This window comes from Bombus impatiens, unplaced genomic scaffold (genome assembly GCF_000188095.3).
Source record: "Bombus impatiens unplaced genomic scaffold, BIMP_2.2 scf_4016, whole genome shotgun sequence".
NCBI classification, from domain to species: domain Eukaryota; kingdom Metazoa; phylum Arthropoda; class Insecta; order Hymenoptera; family Apidae; genus Bombus; species Bombus impatiens.
The window spans coordinates 940,080-960,716 of NT_180435.1; the positions used below are offsets into that span (position 1 = coordinate 940,080).

Consider the following 20,637-nt stretch of genomic DNA (forward strand, 5'->3'; position numbering starts at 1 on the left):
CCTTTTTTTTTTTTTTTTTTTTTTTTTTTTTTTTTTAGATCAAAGCACATTTCTACGCTCTGCATTATATTACTTGAACGTTGTTGCATCGAGTTCTACGCTCTTTATATCGTATCATCCATCGGGAATCCTCTTGTGTATAATGCAGATTCGTTTCTTTCAGAATCCACATCGTTCGAAGATCACCCTTTTTCCTTTCAATGTCTATCCTAGCGATCACACACTGTACCATCCTTTCCTTAGAAATCATCTGATTCTAAATGTTCTAGGTAACAGCACGAACTCAGCTCTGCGCGTTAAATCCGCATCTTTCTCTCCGCGCGATTCTTTACCACTGGTTTGTTCTCTGTGCAAAGAATACGGGCCTTCGAGAATGGAAACCTGATTTCTGTCCATAACCACAAGTCGATCAGATAGCTCTGCGCGTGTTCAGCCAACAAAATCATTTCGTATCGCAGTCGTATAGATTCGTCCGAGAAATCAAGAATTGAGATTTCTTCGTAGAAATTATTTTTCTCCCTTTTCGATCGCTCTGTCAGTATCAGTTTTTCCTGGCTAATTGAAAATCGTCGATTTCACTGCTGTCGAAATCATGCGCTCGATCTAGGACACAATGTCTCGCTCACGTCAGGTGATTAATTGAGTATTGTTATTGCGCAACTGTTGTTCGAGCGCCGAAGACGAGGATGATGATCCCGACGTAAAGGCGCAAAGGGAGAAAGAGAGGCGGCAGGCTAATAATGCTAGGGAAAGGTAAGAGAATCGACGAAATTGTGCAGTGAATTCCTCGTGAAATATCGCGTCAAGCGATCCGAGGACAGTTTGGCCCGTATTCTATGTATATGTGAAGCAAAAAAGCGATCGTAATACCGTGTTCGGTTCGTAAACCAAAGTTCCGTGTGAATCTTCCGAATAGTCAGGCTCTCGTGCTATTATGTAGAAAAATCTGTGTCCTTTTAGAAATGACTCTCTTGCGTCTTCTTTTCCCAGTAGTTTAAAGATTCGGCTACAACAACGATAAATTTTATTGTAGAGAGAGAGAGAGAGAGAGAGAGAGAGAGAGAGAGAGAGAAACTTTAACCGAATGATTAACCCTTAAAGGCAATCGCGAGTGAAATTTCATTCCATGCGTATTTTCTTTTAATTATTTCGCGATAAAATACTATCGCGGTGTATCGCATAATCGCTGTAAATGGTAACGTTTTAACTTTTTGGGTGTAATAATAACCACGATAATAATAATACGATTGATTTTATTGGTTTTCTCAAATAGTACAAAAGATGTTCTGACATGACATTCCCTGTAACGATAGTTTTTGAGAACAAGCTATTTATTAATGATATCAATTTCAATGTCGAACGTAAAGCGGAAATACATAAAGAATAAAAATACTTCAGCGCGTTTGCCAAGGGTTGACGAATTGTAGTTTATCCAATGTTACTAGACAGACACGACAGAAATCGTTCTCGAAAGAAAAAGTATTAATGTCAAAGTTTAGCGTTATAATCGACATTTGTTTCTTTAGGATACGTATCAGAGATATAAACGAGGCTCTGAAGGAACTTGGTAGAATGTGCATGACACATCTAAAGACAGACAAACCTCAGACGAAACTTGGTATCCTCAACATGGCTGTTGAAGTGATCATGACGCTAGAACAGCAAGTTAGAGGTAGGTTCAGGTAGTTCGAGATTACTAGAAGAAAAGAGAGAAAACGAGATTCAAGCGAATTTATTTCGATTCTGCAGAACGAAACCTGAATCCAAAGGCAGCGTGCTTGAAGAGGAGGGAAGAAGAGAAGGCAGAGGATGGGCCTCACCCTCATCCTCTTCCCCACGCGCATTCTCAGCGACTGTTCTCCGCAATGCCTGTAAATATTTGTTCATTAAGCATTAAGGTGGTACACTACTCCGACAGGTTCACAATGTCGAATTTAAAAAATTTTCGTAAACTATATACTTAGATATTTGCGCGCTATATATATACGTAGAACGACTTTTCCATTTTGTCGTTATTTAGAATAAAGATTACTAAATTTCGCCCATTTTTAAATACTTCAGAGTATGTATCCACTTATAAGATAAGAATAATAGACGAAGAAATAACATATACTAATTCCAAAATTTACTCTGTTTCAGGGCCCACCACCGCCACTTCAAAACCATACGACGCAGCCACAGTAGCACATCCTGTGTTAAGGGGTAGATACACTGGCTCACGGAATTTGAACACTTAGCATAGAAAATATTTATGTTTATATTGTGTGCGATATACAGAATATTTCGAAATTTCACTAGCACTGTAACGAGGCCCGACTGTCATGATCACGTCGATCAAATTCGACGTCAATTTGAAAATGTGTATACAAGCTACAAGATATTCATAGCAGATATGTATTTAATAAAAAATTATCGTACTGCTTGGATAGTATGTGAGAAGGACAATGTATGGTCCCACCGAAGATATTGGAGTTTATTAAAATAATGAATAATTCATTGTTTACTTACTTTTCTGATCTTTGCGAAATACATACTTGTACTAAATATCTTGTAATTTCTCTCTCTCTTTCTCTCTCACTCTCATTCTCTCTCTCTCTCTCTCTCTCTCTCTATCTATCTATCTATCTATCTGTCTATCTATCTATCTATCTATTTATCTATCTATCTATCTATCTATCTTCTCGATACTATATCGACGAGTCACGCATTCGCATAGATGAATTTATGCGACCGTGCATATGTGTGTTCATACGTGTGTAACGCGCAAGCCGCCTCTTTCTGTTTATCTATCTATCTATCTTTATTTCTATCTATCTATATATTCAGATTCGTTTCAAACTTTATCGATGTAACCATGATAGTCGGATCTTGTTACAGCGCTAATAAAATCTCAAAATGTTTCGTATAATACACATAGTACATTCATAAAAGGTATGTACGAATGTTGAAATACTTTCGTGAGCCTGTGTGCGGTTTCACCTCTCTATACCCCCTCCCACTCCCCGAAGGCGGCTTCAAATTATTTTTATAAATAGCGAGAAAACAAAGGAATATGGTTCCTCTCTTTCGAGATGTAAGAAAAAAACTTGTAGCGTGGTCGAGATTTTATTGAAACGATCGATCCCTGCTACTGGTACACCCCGGCTCTTGTTGAAGTTGCCCACTTTTTTGTGTATTGTAAACTATCGTATAAAGCACAAGTGCAAGGTTTCAGTAAAAACGCAGTATGTATAGGTAAACGATAGGGAAAATAAGGAAGGGAGCGAAAGAAAGAAAGAAATGCACGGATCATTTACCCATCGAATGTGGAAAAAAGTTCAAACATATCTCTCGCATAATTGTATATATACAGCAGTAACGTACGCCTAATCAATTACTTTATTATGATTATTATTATTATTTTTATTATTATTACTATTATTATTTTTATTATTATTATCGCCATCAATATGGCGATGGTTATTATTATTATTATTATTATTATTATTATTATTATTATTATTATTATTATTATTATTATTATTATTATTATTATTATTATTATTATTATTATTATTATTATTATTATTATTATTATTATTATTATTATTATTATTATTATTATTATTATTATTATTATTATTATTATTATTATTATTATTATTATTATTATTATTATTATTATTATTATTATTATTATTATTATTATTATTATTATTATTATTATTATTATTATTATTATTATTATTATTATTATTATTATTATTATTATTATTATTATTATTATTATTATTATTATTATTATTATTATTATTATTATTATTATTATTATTATTATTATTATTATTATTATTATTATTATTATTATTATTATTATTATTATTATTATTATTATTATTATTATTATTATTATTATTATTATTATTATTATTATTATTATTATTATTATTATTATTATTATAATTATCGATTAATGATCGCCGAGGAAATCCTTCGTGAGAGTTAAAGGGGACATTTTTGTTTTTGAACAAAAATATAGCTCAACTCACAATGTGTACCCAGTTGCCATGTATTTTAATTTATTTAGACTCTTAAATAAATTTTATTGAATAAAAAAGGAAACGAATATGAAGAAAAGAACAACAGCAAGAAATAAAGCAACCAACAATGACACTTATTGTCGCGAGTGCCTGTGCTTTGCTCCGTCTCTTTTTGTTCTTCGCTCTTTTTTCTTTTTCTTTCTTTTTTTTCAGTTCTCTTAAAGACAAAAGTTGTCTCCGCCGTCTCTCTGGCTACCATGTCCTGCCGTACACGATCAATCAACCTCTCCTAGAACATATCACGCGTATCACACAGCTATATTTTTCTTCAAAGGCATATCTAATGTTTCGCACGGTCCTAGAGCAAAATTTGTTACGCGCGTCGCGTTCTCTTTGCTTTAGTATCCATCTCCCGTATCTGTTCTCTTGAATCTGGCAGACGATAGTACTTTCTCATCTCTCTTGTTACTTTCTTCATTCTTCTTTTAACGAAGTACCATCACGCGAATGAAAGCGACAAAGGAAGAGCTACTGCCGTGATTAAATAAAAATAAAGTAGGATCAGGACCGTCGAAACAAAGCGTGATGAATGTCGATTCGTAACGTCGCACGAAGATGCACAAGTTCTTGATCGGAGAATCGTGCCCAGCCAGATCGAGATAACTCGCACAACCTCGCTTTAACTTCTAATTGAAATTTCAAATGGCGCCACGCCGCGAATATTATCTCCAGAAGAAAGAAAGGGGAAGCAAACAGGAGTCAAAAAAGAAATGTGGAAAAGTTAAAATCAGAGATGCGTAGGAGAATCAAAATGTACATTATACTACGATAGGAGATCAACGGCGATTCATGGGAGATAAACTAGGCACGAGAACACGCATAAACAGATGCGATCACGCACTTATATTCGCGATGGTAATCATGTAAAATAATAACGACAATAAATAGCTCGTAAGCTCGTCTAAGCTAGGCACACCTGTCGATGATAGTCTTAGATAGTCGAAATGAAAAGGTAAAAGGCGAAGAGAGTGCGCAATACGGTTCCAATAGAAATCGAGGATCGTCGAAAGGTCTCTCATCGCGCAGAAAACTGCGCCAAACGTAATTCGTCTGGTTTTCGATCGTCGTGGTATCGATTGCGTTTCACACTCTCCCCGAAATTGCTCTTTAGTTCACTTCTTCGTGTATATTTGTTTTTATTTCTCTGGCCTTTCTTTCCCTTCTTCGATCAAACGAAGTCCACAAGCTCGTTCTGTTATGATCGAATGATCGATCGAGACAATTGCATCGATCGTTTGAAGTTCAGTATCGTGTAATCACGACTTTGAAAGTTCCTCGTGTACGAACTTTGAAATTGGTGAAACGACTTGGATCGATGCAATCGTTCCCCATCGATCGTGTATTGATCGTTGTATTAAGCAAACCAGGGAAAAGAAAAGGAAGGTGAAAAGAGTAGAAAAGAAAGCGTTTCTTTCCTGAAGTACGACGTACGAAGAGCTGGGTAGGGTTATTAATTAGTAATAATTGCGCGATCAAACGTCGATGACTCCTCTTATTTGCCACAGACACGATTGTCGACAAGTGAAATCACACGTGTATATTAGATATTACGGACATTATTGTATAATATGTAATTAAAGGAGAAACGTACGCAGGTCTGGCGTGGCTAGTTCGCGTGACACACCACCGGGCCTTAGGAGGATAAACTACTTTTCCGACATGCATGCGATTGTTAACAAAAATCAAGCGCGTCTCTATTAACATCGATGAAGCACGAGTTGAATATTATGCATATATTGAAAGAAAGAGAGAGAGGGAGAGAGGGAGAATGTGGAAGAAAGAAAAGAAAGAAAGAGAGCGAAAAAGAGAGTATGCGTGTGTGTGAATTAGAAAAAGAAAGAGTGTGTATCGAGAGTATTTCGTTTGAGAAAGAAAAAAAATGTATAATTATCACTAGTAATTATTATTATCACTAATAATATAATAAATGTGCCATTTTTTCCATAATCAAGGTGTTGCCTGATTGCGGCTTCTTCGTTATTTTTTGTTTTATTTTCATTTTTTCTTTTTTTTTCTTTTTTTTTTTTTTAACCTTTACGCTGATCTTTTTCTTTCATCGCTTGACATATTTTTTTTCTTTCTCATTCGAGCTTTCGTTTGTACATTATACACACTCCCAGTATTAGACGACACACAAACCATTATATACTTGCTAGTTTCTTTTTTGTCATTTTATTCGTTTTATATTTCGTTTCTACTTGAATAATCAATCACTCGCCTGTTTTTGCATAGATACGAGAACATATATATGTATAATGTAGATACATTTAACTGTTAAGACATACTTTTATTCGGACTAGTATAGTATACGATAGTATACTCGTCCAAACATACGATTAACCATCCAGCTATAAAGCTGTACAAATGTCGACAACCTGCAGAGGTTTGTAATACAGATCTTCAACGTTTTCAGAAAGTCTGAGTTCTAATGACCTTTCTTTCTTTTTCTTTTTTTTTTTTTTTCTCATCATTGAACTTCCGATGAACGTGCACAATTCACTTACCGCTTAAATGTTATGTGTTTATCCGTCATTGTCTCGTTGGTAAAGAGACTTAATGATTTCTACTGATCAGAATTCTATTAACTTTCGACCTTTGTGTGTACGTCATGAAATAACTAAACGATCTTAGTATGAAAGGGATATGCAAGAAAAAACCAATCACTCGTACACTTTTAATATAAAATAAACGTCGTTGTGTAAATAGATATTACATGCATCGTCCAAGTAATATTTTAATCGAGAAAAGAAACTCGAAAAGATATTGTTCGAATACATTCGTTCCTATTCGCACGATCACTCGACACCATTGTCTCGAATCGCATGTCACAAAATACACTTGCGATATTCTCATAAAATTTCCAATGCCGAATCGTTAATACACACACGGTAGTCGACGTTCAGATATATTCTCAAATGGAATCGAAGTTTAAATTAATCATGGATAGAAATTAGACATCTTTTCATGCTCTGGCGAGTTTCCTCTTGAGAGAAAGATAGACGACGATTCTGCAGAGGAAGCAGCCGCAGAACAACAGGAAGATATCGAGCCAATACTTGCCGTCCGTCATTGACAGGTCTGTCATCAACGTGCTAGGCATGTTATAGTGGCAGTAGATTTTCGGACAGGATAGCTTCTCACGATTGAAACCGTAGATCGCGTGAACGAACGCGTGCACCCCATATTTGATGTAGCTTAGGTAGCTACTATAGAACAAAATACGTGGCATATGGCTGAAATGAACCAGGAAGCCCGACAGGCTTAACATAGCACAAAGTGTAATGGCACCTACGAACGTTCCATTTATAGGATTCGTTAGAATGCCTATCAAAACACCAACGCTATCCGACACTAGCGTAATCATAATGGTCACCATTAAATACATAAGAAACCTGTTGACGTCCGAAGGTTGTCCACTCAGGAAATAAGAAGTACCACTGTAGACGAAGGCGTACAATATCTGTACAGGCAAGTTGCATATAAACGAGGCCACGAAATACGTTCTTAGCCGGTACCAGTTATTGAATCTTTCCTTTTTCAACGTCATCATCTCCGAGGGAAACTTGAACACCGCTGGCATCATGCTCGTGTAGCTCAGATATATACAACTGACCATGAAAAATCCAACGTTGCTAAGAGTCTTGCTTCCGTCATGGCCAGCATCCATGTACAAGAGACCTAGCAACACGCCTACTGCGAAATGAGCGAATATCTTTAGGTAGGTGACCGTCCAGTCTCTGAACAATTGGATCATAAACCGTCGTATCAACACGAAGAACTTGTCGAATTCCGACGGTGGTTGGATCAGTACGCTGGTTTTTGTCACGCTCGTACTATCGTTAACTTCTGTACTTTGGATCTGCGAGGTGTTCGATCGCCACGACTTCTCCTTATTGCTGGCTAGATGTGCCAACTGATCGTTGAAATCTCCGTATTCCTTGCTTATTATTTCGATCATATAGTCAGCTGGGTTGTGATACACGGGACAGTGAAGTCCAATACTGGAAAAATACGCGACCGTGTTCTTCGTAGCTCCTTCGTACATACATTTACCATCGGCTAGAAGATAGACGGTGTCGAACATCTCGTAGGTGGCCGCGCTAGGTTGATGAATCGTGCAGATGATAGTTCTACCGGCCTTGGCCAGGTTATGCAACAATCTGATGCACTGATGAGAAGACAAAGAGTCAAGGCCGGTTGTTGGTTCGTCGAGGAACATCACTGGTGGATTGTCCAGCAACTCTAACGCGATGCTGAGCCTCTTCTTTTGTCCGCCGCTCAATCGATTGCATCTAGTTTCCTTCGTTCTGCTCAGATCCAAATTATCCAACATCTCGTCGATCAGCATTTCCTTAGCCTTTAGGCTCAGACTGTTACCGATTTTTAAATTACTTGCCATCCACATGGTCTCCCACACGGTGAACAATGGCTGCAAATGATCGTCCTGTTGAATGTAACACGACTGCTTCTTGTATTCTTTCCAACTTTGTTTTCCCTGATTCCCGATGTAGTTGATCTCTCCTGTCCACTTGCCTCTCTGAAATCCCGTCAGGATGTTCAACAAAGTTGATTTTCCAGCACCAGACAGTCCCATTATGGCCGACAGTTCTCCGGACTTGAAGGTTCCACTAACCCCTTTCAGAATCTTCTTCAACGAACCGAAATAGCTATCCCTCACTTCGTAGGTGAGATTAGTAAACTGGATATCGATCGAGTCAGCTTTTGGTAAACTCAACAATATCACTCGCTGACACATGTTGACCTAATGATTTGTCGGATCGACTGAGAAACGATCGTGTTTTGCCGCGGAACTCCTATGCCTCTTCTCTCCCGGTCTCTCTTCTTCGGTCAAAGGAAGAGGTCACACATATCACGCGTTATCTACCCGCTTTTCGTCGGTCGATCTTCGAATAATTTTATAACGATCTTGTAAAACGAGGTTATCCGTTTGTTTCCAAGGAACGCATCGATTCTTGCCACTCTCAGCGGTGAATTTTCACAACTATACTTTCCAGTTTCTTCGATTCGTTCGTGGAAAAGAGATAATTTTAACGAAAGTGTAATTCAGTTCAACCAGCTGTTCGACCTCAACGGTATTTCGTATTTCATATGTCACGCTTCTCGAAAATATTCGTCGATCTTCGCAAACTTTTAGGTGCGAGCGTCAAATATTTGTACTCTTCAGTTCTTTCAAATACAAACAAACTTCAAAAATGAAAATTTCGATGAGATCATGGACTTTAATTCACTATAAAGTAATATTTTATAATCTTGGATAATTGTGAGATTACAATTTTAAATCTCCCTAAGCTCATTGACTCCGCCAGTAATAATGGAAGAAGGAAGTGGATTCTGTGGTAATATATTATAACACACGACAAGAGTACAATTATCAGCGGAAGTTTCGTAGAGTTTAGCTTATCATCCAACTGCAATCTGGTGGATAATTCGCTTCGCTATCTCGCAATCCCTTTTTGTTGATCTTCTATCATATTTTTTCTTGTATCTGTAACGAACATTAAGTCTATTAGAATTGTAATTACCAGGTTCACGCAAGTCACTGCAATAAACGCATAAAGAATTTTTTCACGTTAGATTTTCTGTTCTCTCAAATGATCATTAATATATGCATTAGAAAAAGTCTACAACTAAAAGACTATTATATGTTGTGCAATTTATCGTGTATTATGTATTTATGTAATTTTATATCACCCTATCTTACGAATTAAGTAGTTAATATTGAAGTATCGCCATGCTGATAGATCCAGTTATTCTTTTGCCATTTGCTTTCCTCTTCTGCTCTATATTTGCATACTGTTATGTTGATACATCTATCAGTTCTTTTGTCGTTTTTCTCTCGTTCGTGGGATACCATCGACGCGTTTGTTCTCGTCATTCTTGTTTCCCCTGAATAATCATTTATAATGTACGGATGATAATGTTTTCGAGTTTAACAAACCATCGGTTCGAAAGTTGCGCGTTTTTAAAATTTGGTACTCTCGACGTACTGTATGCTTTACTCGAACGCGATAAACATTTAGACGGTAAATTTTATTATTTGTTTAAGCAGATATCGTACTCAAAGCGGAATATCCGTTTTATTATAAATCGATTTGATATAAATCGAGTTGTCTAATAATTTTTTTCATAAAGGTTACCTATCGGTTATAATAGTCCAATCGTACGTGTACTTTACTATCTCTTAGACTATTCACGCTTAAACAGCGTCTAGCTACGCTCAGGGTAGAGTGGAGACGTTGGTCGGGTCGGGTATCCGAAATTTTCAAATTCTCGCACACCTTTAGCTCGCAGCATCGACGCGACAAAGACGAACGATCTATCTAGCACGCGTAAGACAAATTTCTCATTTTTGTCGCGTAATAACTTTTGAATACTTACTTATAAAGTAAATACTTTCAGTAAGTATAAGCGCAAATATTTGGTAAAAAGTGAACCCATCTTCAACGATCTAGATGTTGACACATGTTGCAAAGAACACTCACCCGAGTAATCTTCCGTAGTAGGTTTTAACCGCTGCTCGTTATTTCGTAAAAAATAAGTCGAAAAACGATCGCAGCGTGATTCTATATATGTGAATCGGCGGAGATTCGTAAAGAAAAGTTCTTTTTATTGCAACGTATTTTGCTCGTCACGAGGAACAAGAATCTCAAAGGAACCATGGATCGCTGATTGCCTCTTCGTCTGAGAAACAACGTTAAAATTTGAATAATTCCTAGCAATGAATTGGTTGAATCTCTCAGCCATCGCGCGTGGATTTTTGCAAGTCCGAATCCTGGCATTTTGTCAATCGAGAATGCTACGACTCGAGAAACTGCTTTCATCCAGAAATAATACAAGCTCCGAAATGCGTGGGACATGTTGCAACTTACGTAAACATCCAAGGGTAAAAATTTCGTCGAGTAGCATAATTATTTTGTAAGGATGTAAGCCTTCTTCTCGAATTAATCTATTCTCACTCGACGACCTCTTTTACAACGTAAGCACAGCGATAAACACGAGCAAAAGCGATAATTAAAACTCTTCTTCTTTACTTCAATCGATGATCGACTCGTATTCAGACGTCGCAATTCTTCGTTTGTTAATAATTGTTAACATAACCGTTGCAAATCGCGTTGTCACGGAATGATCTTTCGTTATTGCTATATTCTGATATATTTTACAAGCTAATCTGCAATTTCCTGTTGCTATGTAAATAATATGCTGATTAAAATAGCTTCCTCGATCAATGCGAATATAAGTCTCTTTATGCATTCCGTGCGTAATTCTGCCTATACGTAAATACATAGACATACGTGTGACTATGGACACGGACGCAACCGACTTAATAGCCATGTCCGCCTCTCAGTTTTTATTTCGAAGAAATACCACACGTGTTGCTCGCTCGTTCCACTTGCCCGTAAAAATCTAGTCCCACTAAACGCGTAACAATGCCACACGAAGGCGAAGGAAGGCCGATTTTCGGTCAAATACATTGTCTTAAAAATTGCTCGCTCGTTCGCTCGCTCCCTTTCTCGCTCACGCGTGTGTCCTTGATAACATAGGTCAAAGTCTGTGTCAAGGTCATTGGGACCGAATTCCCTTTTTCTCAATATTTACCGATATTTGTTTCGTAAACGGATGCCAATTGTCTCCAGAGAATCGTAAGAACACAGTGTCAACACTTGTGAAATGCAATTTCCTCCTTTACTACTTGTTATTACTACTTGTTATTACTACTACTACTAGGTATCGTTTCTATTCTAATGTTGACAATTTGGTCTATCTTTATACGAAGACGCGAAACATTGCATCATTTATCGTTTCCAGATATTAACCGTCAACGTCTTAAAACAAATCATAGATATACAATACAACGCCATTTAGTTCAATCTGCGAGTTCATATAACACGAATTCGTTGATTTTTCCACTTTCTGTATTCTGTATATTTCTGTATATTCTGTTATACAGTCATATTCAGATAAATGAAGCAACGATCACGAGTTTATTCGATTGGACGGTAATTAGAATTTTCTGGAATAAATGGATTTTCTACTATACACGACTTTGTATAAGCCAAACAATGTTCGATAAAAATCAACCACAATTTCATCTTACATCTACAATTACATCTACATCTTAATATCGCTAGATCCATAAAATATAAATCATGTGCGATTGAATTAATATCATTGGTGGAATTTCATAAGTTACAAGCTACATACCATTAGTATTAGTAAATTCTCTTGCATAATACTAATAAACACAGGATATGTAGAATATGGCTATTTGAATATTTCAGTCAAACTAAATAATTCGCCTCGTAATTAGTCAAATTTACTTATTCCGTTTTTAAGCTATCTATGTTTGGAAACAGACTACATTTGACTTGTTATTAGTGTAATAAACGGTGTAATTATATAATGTAATATCGTGAACTAGTATTGGCAATTCGTTAGTCATTATTTTCTATCGGAATATAATTTTCAATGATTAACAGGTAAGAGGTTCGTTCGATGTCAATATCTTTAATAGTAATTATTATAATTCAATAGCATTCTTATATTACTTTATTTCCGGAAGTTGTTTCATTGTGCACTTCACTAGTTCCTGTATAATTCCATCTCGCTGCTTCAAATGAACTTACCATGGCATTGTTAGAATCACTTTCTCGTCCTTGATGTCTTTTTTTCTTGGACATAAAAATCACGATAATTTCCCACCTTTTCATTAACTAATATTCAAGTTTAATGGTGTTACATGACGTGGAACAAGTTCGATTATTCCGTGCAAAGTTTAAGATCGAATTCTAAAATGTCGAAGCTTAGGTGATTCGCAACAAGCCTACTTTATTGTAATGAAATTTTACAGATTACATTTTACATTTTACGTCTGATTATCCTGTTTGGCGTAGAATGATAGAATAAAAAGGAAGACTATAATTTTTAACTCGTGAATTCGCTAATATTATTAGCATTAGCATTAGTAACTAATGTATCGTGCAGGCGTGTCCAGAACTCGCAATTGGAGATGTGACGCATGCTACTCGTGTACAGTGGGTCTTTAAAATAGATCATTTGTGGCGTTCACGTACTACATTCATGCATGAAAGATTTGTTGGATTTTACGTAATATCATTCAACCTCTCAGTTGCATAAACGTTCGATGATAATAAAGACCTTGTTACCTTACAGAGAAGGTGTTCCATTAAGATTTCGCAAGACCGTATAATGCATAAAATCAGTCATTAGAAGCACCACGGAATTTATTAAATTACACGATCCGATATTCATCAAATGAATGTAGAACAACGCTATTATCTAATACTAATAGGGAAAAAGAATATGAGGAAAATCAATGAGAATAAACATTATCGTAACTAAACATGACACAATTGTGACGAGCGTAAAATTAGTATTGACGTATCTTTAACTTTCGCATAAATTCGATTGATCTGACAATGTAACTTATCAGTTACATAACACTTTAATGGCAAATAATTTTGTGTGGACGAGTTTTCATTTCGAAAAATTACATTCATTATTCGTTATGCGTGTTAATCAATAATGAATCATCGTTAAAAAATAAAAAAAAAATGCAAATCTCACGATGGCAGTTAATTAAACAACGTTCCATTTGATTTGCCTGTGAAATCGGATAAATCGAGGTAAGATGGACTTTACGACTGTGATAATTCGGTACAAGGAGTAAAAGAAAAAAGTTAATGAACATAGGAAAAAAATTGATTAAACACGATGGACAAAGGATAGGAAGAAATCATCTAATTTAGCTTATCTTGAAACGCACCGAATTTGTAGATTTTTTCAGACTTTAGATTTAGTTTCTCGTTGAGACATCGCCGGTTTGTTCGTGTCTTTTTCATTTTACAAAGAAGTATCATAAAATATCGTTACGCTATGATAATCCCGAGGCAAGTAAAATGACAGTTTGCCTTGAATTAAATAAATTCAGTTGAAATCGGAAATCTTAGTTTTTTTTTATTTAAACGACTTTTATCGAACTGGCTAACCATGATCGAAGGCAGTATCTTAGCGGTTAAAAGATCAATTCATCGCAAATCAACACGAACTGTTATGGCTTCGGTCAGCAACATTTTAAACGCGATAGTTCATGTTTATTAATTGTTGTCTAAACGCAGTAAACATACTACTGACTCTTTAATAGAATATTAATAGAAAAGAATATTTGAATATAATATAATAGAACATCATAATTTCTCGCAACTTTGTTGTAAGTCAAAATGTAAAATGTCTGCATATGTATATTTGTTTGAAAGTAACAAGAAACTCGTTTTACGTTTTTTTACAATTACCGTCTTCTACATAGATGGATAGTTGTCTATCGTAAGTCTCGTTTTACTTCGATGTATCAGCATTCTTTGTACAAACATACGCAAGTCTGACAAGTCTGTTGTTCGTTATACGTAACGACAATTGAATTTAGTATCACTCTATTACATAAAGCTTTGTTCGCTTTTATTCTATCTTCAAGGCAATGTGACCAGAAGCTATTATATCGCATAAAACAGATTCTAAATGCAGACGAACCTTTCAGTGATTAAGATAGAAGTAAAATAATAAAATTTTAGCTCTTCCTGTTTCTTTGTAACAGTTAACGCTAATTGTAACTCAATTGTAAATATTGCAACAATTCGGTTGTGCAACTTTTATGGAAGCTGGCGTTTCTAAAATAGATTTCACGATTTGTGGTTACAGCTAGCGACCACAATCCCTCACCAAACTATTTTCATTAGCTGTTCGTTATATCTTTCGCGAATAAATTAAAATACACGCGATCTTTTTCCAAATTAAATTTGGACACAAGAAGAAGAACTTTGAACTTGAAAAATATGAAACATTGAATCTTTATTCTGATTAAAGAAGTATTCTACTTCATATTATATATATATAGGATTGATAATTCTTATACATCTGTATGACGAATTCTTTTTAATTTTTGACTGTGATCGTGACTTCTGATGACGTATTATATCATGAGTCATCTATTGCTCGTGTGGAATACACGAGCAAATTCTGCACGAGTTTCGTTTATCTTTGTCATTAGTGATGATCTATCGCTTCGTTGCGTTGTGAAACAACCATATCGCTATTTCAAATATCGACTCTAACACATTCGACATCACAGTAAATTGAATTAGGATAGTTTCGACTGCACTTAAGACTGCAAGAACTACTTCGAAAAATTCATCGCTAAGGAAAATGAAGAAACTAGAACTTTTGAAAAAATGATCGTACAATTACTTAATAAACGAGAAACACAGCCTCGCCGACAAAGTGAAAGATCCGAGAACGAGCAAGAGGTCCGTAAAAGCGTTACCATAAATTTTTGTGGTCGAACGAATTGTGACATCGTTTAGTAAAGGTCTAATAGAATATGCATCAATGATTTTGAGTTCTAGTATAAGCGATCCTAACGTGTTATACGATACTCGGCTGATCACTTTTTGATTCGCCGCTATCTCGAGCCTCTCGCTTGCCTATCCGTGTTTCTTCTTGTTCCGTTTGAGAACATTGTCGAAATTGTAATCACCGAAGGAAACAACGTGTAAATATTGACGTTATTTAACGATATACTATTTTCATCTTTCTTAAATTTCAGTATACTTCTATTTTAAACAAGAACTGTCTCGAAAAAATAACTTCTTTACTCAAGCACGACAGATACATACGTACATATCAGGCCTGTAAGTATGAAACCGGAATTTGCCTATAGATGGCCCTAACTGATAATGTAGTTGTCGCTAAAATGCGTCATTGATGCCAAAAGTCTTTGTTGATATCTCGCAAACATTTTCGACTCGGAACAATACAAGTTTCATACAACAGCATAGTTTGTAATAGCGTTGAACATGTCAAATTTTGTGCCTGGAAACTACGATTCGCGGACAGCATTGATTTTCTGTTACCATTTGAAGAAAACTGCTGCAGAATCGCATCGAATGCTTGTCGAAGCTTACGGTGAGCATGCTCTTGGTAAATCACAGTGCTTTAAGTGGTTTAAAAAATTCAGAAGTGGCAATTTTGACTTATGTTCATATGTAGAGTCACCTACTTCGCAGCTTAGAATTAAATCTCAATCAATAATTCAACATCCTGCTTTTCTACGTCGTCGTTAATATTTTCTAATACCTGTGCATAAATTATTATCGTAATCGCTATGCAAATCGGCCACAAATCGTACAGTTATTAAAGCGTAATTTATTTAATATCGATTACGACTTGCATTTGTATTATAGACTATAGGAGATCAACTAACAAGTAACTACAGAAATTATCTTATTATTTGTCTATTGCTAATGAAATATAAATTTTATACCGAAGATAAATTACCGATCAATCTTTGTTACAAATAAGCTGTATCTACTTCACGCGTTTTGATATCAATTTCCTGGTAATATTGGAAGAATTGCGATAGTTAATATACTTTTTGCACCGTTTTTATGTTCCTCGCTTTCGTTTCCCTTTATCTTAGGATTTAACGACGTGGACAGGAGTATTTTTTAATTAAGTTCTCTGTATAAAAAGATTTATTTCACGTGGGAAGATGTGTAAATTAAATTACAGTCTTTACAGGTTTATCACTTGCAAAGTATGCGGACATTTTCTGCTACATTGTAATTTCTACAAATTCTTTACAATTTGTAAACCTGTAAATTACAATCGGTAGACTAGGTATGTCGTGTAAATAGGTAGTTTAAGAAAACATGAATAATGCATTGAAACTTGAACGGAAGAACGTTCCGTTTTGTAAATATAGAAATACATATTTTACTTCCGATATACTACCGTGTATATTTTTAGAGCATCTTTACTTCTCTACTTTTTGCATATCTATAAATACTTGTTAAAAATGCAAAAATATTTCTAATTTACTTATGATACTCTTTAGATATAAATTATTGTATCCAGATTTCTTTGTTGCATCAAAACTAAGTTTTTAGTATAATATTAAAAAAAAAAAAAAAAGGAGAAGAGATATGCGTATCAGGTTTTAAAAGTTAATTTAATCGGGTTAAGATACACACGTATTATTAAATTTGGCTATGGTGATGATAAAGAGTATCACGTGTATTTTATACAGAAACGTGTATCTATTTGGATCTGAATATCGAATATTTGATGTAGTGATGTCATAAGAAGTATGCATACCTTTAGTTTTGTGCCGATATACATTCCTTCAATAGATACACATACATAAGTGGGATATCGACTTTGTTGAAAATCACGAAACTTTTCAAGATTAATTCTTTTATAACAGTTCGTGCGATAAACACGTAATTGATATATATTATATTATATTACCAGAGTGTATATAGTTAATGTAATAAATTAGCCTTTTTAACGCTATTATTCGCACTGAGCTCAGGATCGATCCTATTAATTCCAATTGACCTCTATTCGACGCTATTCTTTACATACTCGTACAGTACCAGTACTATAAAATATTTTATCGCGTAGAATTACCGAATCGTACGACAGAAGCGAAATCTATTTCACGCAACTGATCCTAGACTTTGGTTTTAACACAAACATTTCAAATTTAACCACTAAATCAATGGAAATTTGTTGTTTCGCGTAACTAGCTGCGAATTTTCGTACCATCGCAAACTCTTGAGTCTTCGTCAAATATGAATAAGCTTTATCTGACATCCTGTTTGACATCTCTTTCGTATCTACTTTCGTATCTACATACGATACATATACTACGGTGCATTGTTTTACAACTATGATCAGTAAACCGGTTAGTTCGATTGATACAGATCTGGGTGAAGGTATTGATAATTTTTTCCGATTAATACCATTCAGATATGTTTAACAGCTTCCAGTCGATAATCACTTCTAATTACTTCTAATTACACTCATTGATCTTTCTACCTTAGCCACTCTTACGAATCTTAACTTCTGTGCCTAACAAAATCAACTCTTTCACATCGAGTCACTGGCTCGAGTTGCAGGAAACTTTACCAAACTTTTTCAAACACAGTCGAACATCATGATCGATCGATCACTCACCGAAAGCAAACTCGAATATTATCGTCGTCGGATATTTGCCAGATATCGCGAGCTCGCCGCAGGAATTTCACTCAAACGTCTCTGAAACGATCTTCGAGAGTAAATTCTTCTTGAAACGATTTTCGATCCGGATAATCGCGTATCGATCGAATGGTCGAGTCGGAAAACTTATTCGTGCACCAGCTCGAGGAGTTCACTCGCGGCACCAGCTCGAGGACATCGCGCGAACGAGAATGCGAATCGCCGGCTTACGCTCGCAGGAATCGCGTTAATACGCCCCGCTCGCTATTCGCCCTTCTAACATGTTTCTCTGGTTGCTTCCACGATCCATCGGTCCGCGGAACCAGTTCCGACGTGCATACAGCTTCTCCGGTTTGTCGCCACTCTTCTTCCTTCCGTTTCTCTAGTTTCTTCGGTACTCTCCAGTGATATACATAGCAATGTATTTGTTTCCCATTGAAAACTCATTCTCTGGCATTCTCTGTGTCTCTTGGCAATTTTGATAGGGTTAAGATATTCAAACACTTATAGATATGTGTATTTGATGAACATGCATGTGTATTACATGCAATTATCGCCAAATATTGTGAATTTTGAAATTTCATTAGCACCGTTGCGAAGACTCGATTATCGCGGTCATATTAAATCCTATTAAACGCATATCTTGCAGAGATCACAAAAACGTTTAAACAGCCAGATGATAACGAATAAACGCGGAAAAGCTTTCTGGCAAAAGGAAGGCGAAATTGTAAATTGATTAAATTTCGAAGTATTTCGACTATTTTCTATGTCTGTTCTTTCCTTCAGAAATTCCTTAAATCGAAGAAGCAGATATATCGTAATTGTTATTGATGGACATAACTTGTCGTTCTATCTTCATTCCAGGAGTTTCCTGAACTCTTTCCCTTGCGATATCCTTTCAAATACAGGTTTTGCAAAGCTTTTACGGGCCAAACATGTAAACACGAGTCAAGGTCGTGATATATTTTGCGAGCCAAAAATAAGGAATTCCAACGAGGCTCGCGATATATTTTACGAGCCAGACTGTGGTAAATGTAAAATGAGCGACGTTGGAACCGATTGCGCCGTTTCGCGAATTGAACCATAAGATTAATGATCAATACATTAAAAGTCTTCTTTTCTTTCGAACAAGAGTGAAATTGAGTGGAAAGATCAAGAGCCAGATCGGGGTCAAAGAATTTTGATTTTTCTACATTTACAAGATAAGTAAAACGTCCATAATAATTTGATTGTTTGAGTTGAGAAAGTTGTGCAATTGACGATCGAAACGTACGTCCGTTCTGAAAGAAGCGATTTTCGAAATTACGTGTATATTTTTTAACACTTACGAGATGATTCTTAACACTGGTAAATCGTGGAAAAAACCGATTCCATAATTTTCATAGAAATCTTATATATATTTGTTATTCCGAAATTTATCGAGACCATTTCGTATTTCGTGGTATTCGTTATACATACGTTTAAGGCCAGCGCAATATCTTAGAAGAGTTTCGTATAACACGGACAATATATTTATAAAAGGTTTCCATAGTAAACATGGAAATATATTTACGAGTAGCTGTAGGAAGCGAACGATAGATGTATTCAACGACGAGATGCGTGTAGCTTGAAAATGCTTGATCTCCAGTGGTTATACAAAGTAGGAAACATCTCACCGATTTCGATGCCATAATCATATGTACGCCGTATGTATTCCATAACCATTCGTTTAAAGATCTCTTCCTCTAGAAACATTTTTGCGCTGTGTTCTTTTTTGTTACGTTTATTATCAATCGAGGATCAGAATAAAACGCAACGCGGTGGACGGTGAGACGCGTTGGTCGATCAAAGGAACGACGAGACAAATTGATTTCGTCGAATGTATTTACAAGTAGTTTTAAATGTAGAATACAGAGTTAATCGTAAGCGTTGCCCGCTCGATGCTATTCGTTACAAGGATTCTCGATACTGATACTAATTGTTACGCTGATTCGCTAGACTGATTCGCTATACTTATTTCTTCGACTGATAATCTCGACGACTGTCTCGAGAGCATGGTCGTCTATTTATACTGGTCGGGGGAGGGGGAGGGGGGGTACCGGAAGGTTTGAACTTCACTCCGATTGACGATTGTAGCGATATTGCTTTTGTCCAGAGTTTGTTTATTACGTTTCGTGCGTCGTAACTGTGTTAATCCTCTATGGCAAAACAGCAATATTCGATAGATCGATCGATTCGTGGAAAATTATTTCATATCTAATGGCAGTCAAATACGAATCTAATCCAACCTATAAGTCGTTCGTTTCTTCTTTGTTATTTGTACGATAAAAAAAATTCGTTGTCTGATCCGGATCGAGAGTTATGCGTATAGAAAAAACTTACTGAGATTTTGTTATGACGTTCTTGACATTGATACGAGCCATATTTAGAGCCAAGTAATTTACTGAACTCGTAGATGCTGCTGCAGTGAGAAATCAATCGTTTACTTATCTTTTCCGTCAGGCAG

At 35.9% G+C, this 20,637-nt stretch overlaps 2 protein-coding genes across 5 annotated transcripts in view; one reads left to right on the plus strand and one right to left on the minus strand.

Moving 5' to 3' along the window:
• Positions 1–2,546, plus strand: part of LOC100746078 (protein daughterless) — a 69,325-nt gene extending 66,779 nt beyond the window's left edge. Inside the window, 3 exon segments of the mRNA XM_033324626.1 lie at positions 1,527–1,672; positions 1,750–1,871; positions 2,140–2,546. Of these exon segments, the coding sequence (XP_033180517.1) occupies positions 1,527–1,672; positions 1,750–1,871; positions 2,140–2,184 (313 nt within the window). The 3' untranslated portion in view covers positions 2,185–2,546.
• A 1,819-nt stretch (positions 2,547–4,365) lies between these two features.
• On the minus strand, positions 4,366–20,066 carry LOC100749621 (ATP-binding cassette sub-family G member 4-like). Of its 4 annotated transcripts, XM_033324576.1 has the most exons (4): positions 19,481–20,066; positions 18,132–18,620; positions 10,583–10,781; positions 4,366–9,585 (listed from the first exon to the last, which is right to left on the minus strand). In XM_033324576.1, the coding sequence occupies exon 4, from the start codon at positions 8,833–8,835 to the stop codon at positions 7,042–7,044; it is 1,794 nt and encodes a 597-aa protein (XP_033180467.1). In that variant the 5' UTR covers positions 8,836–9,585; positions 10,583–10,781; positions 18,132–18,620; positions 19,481–20,066; the 3' UTR covers positions 4,366–7,041. The 4 variants fall into 4 exon arrangements, 3 of the variants coding, with proteins under 3 accessions (XP_033180467.1, XP_033180466.1, XP_033180468.1); XM_033324575.1 differs by lacking the exon at positions 10,583–10,781; XR_004462902.1 differs by lacking the exon at positions 4,366–9,585.
• Between the last annotated feature and the right edge of the window lie 571 nt (positions 20,067–20,637).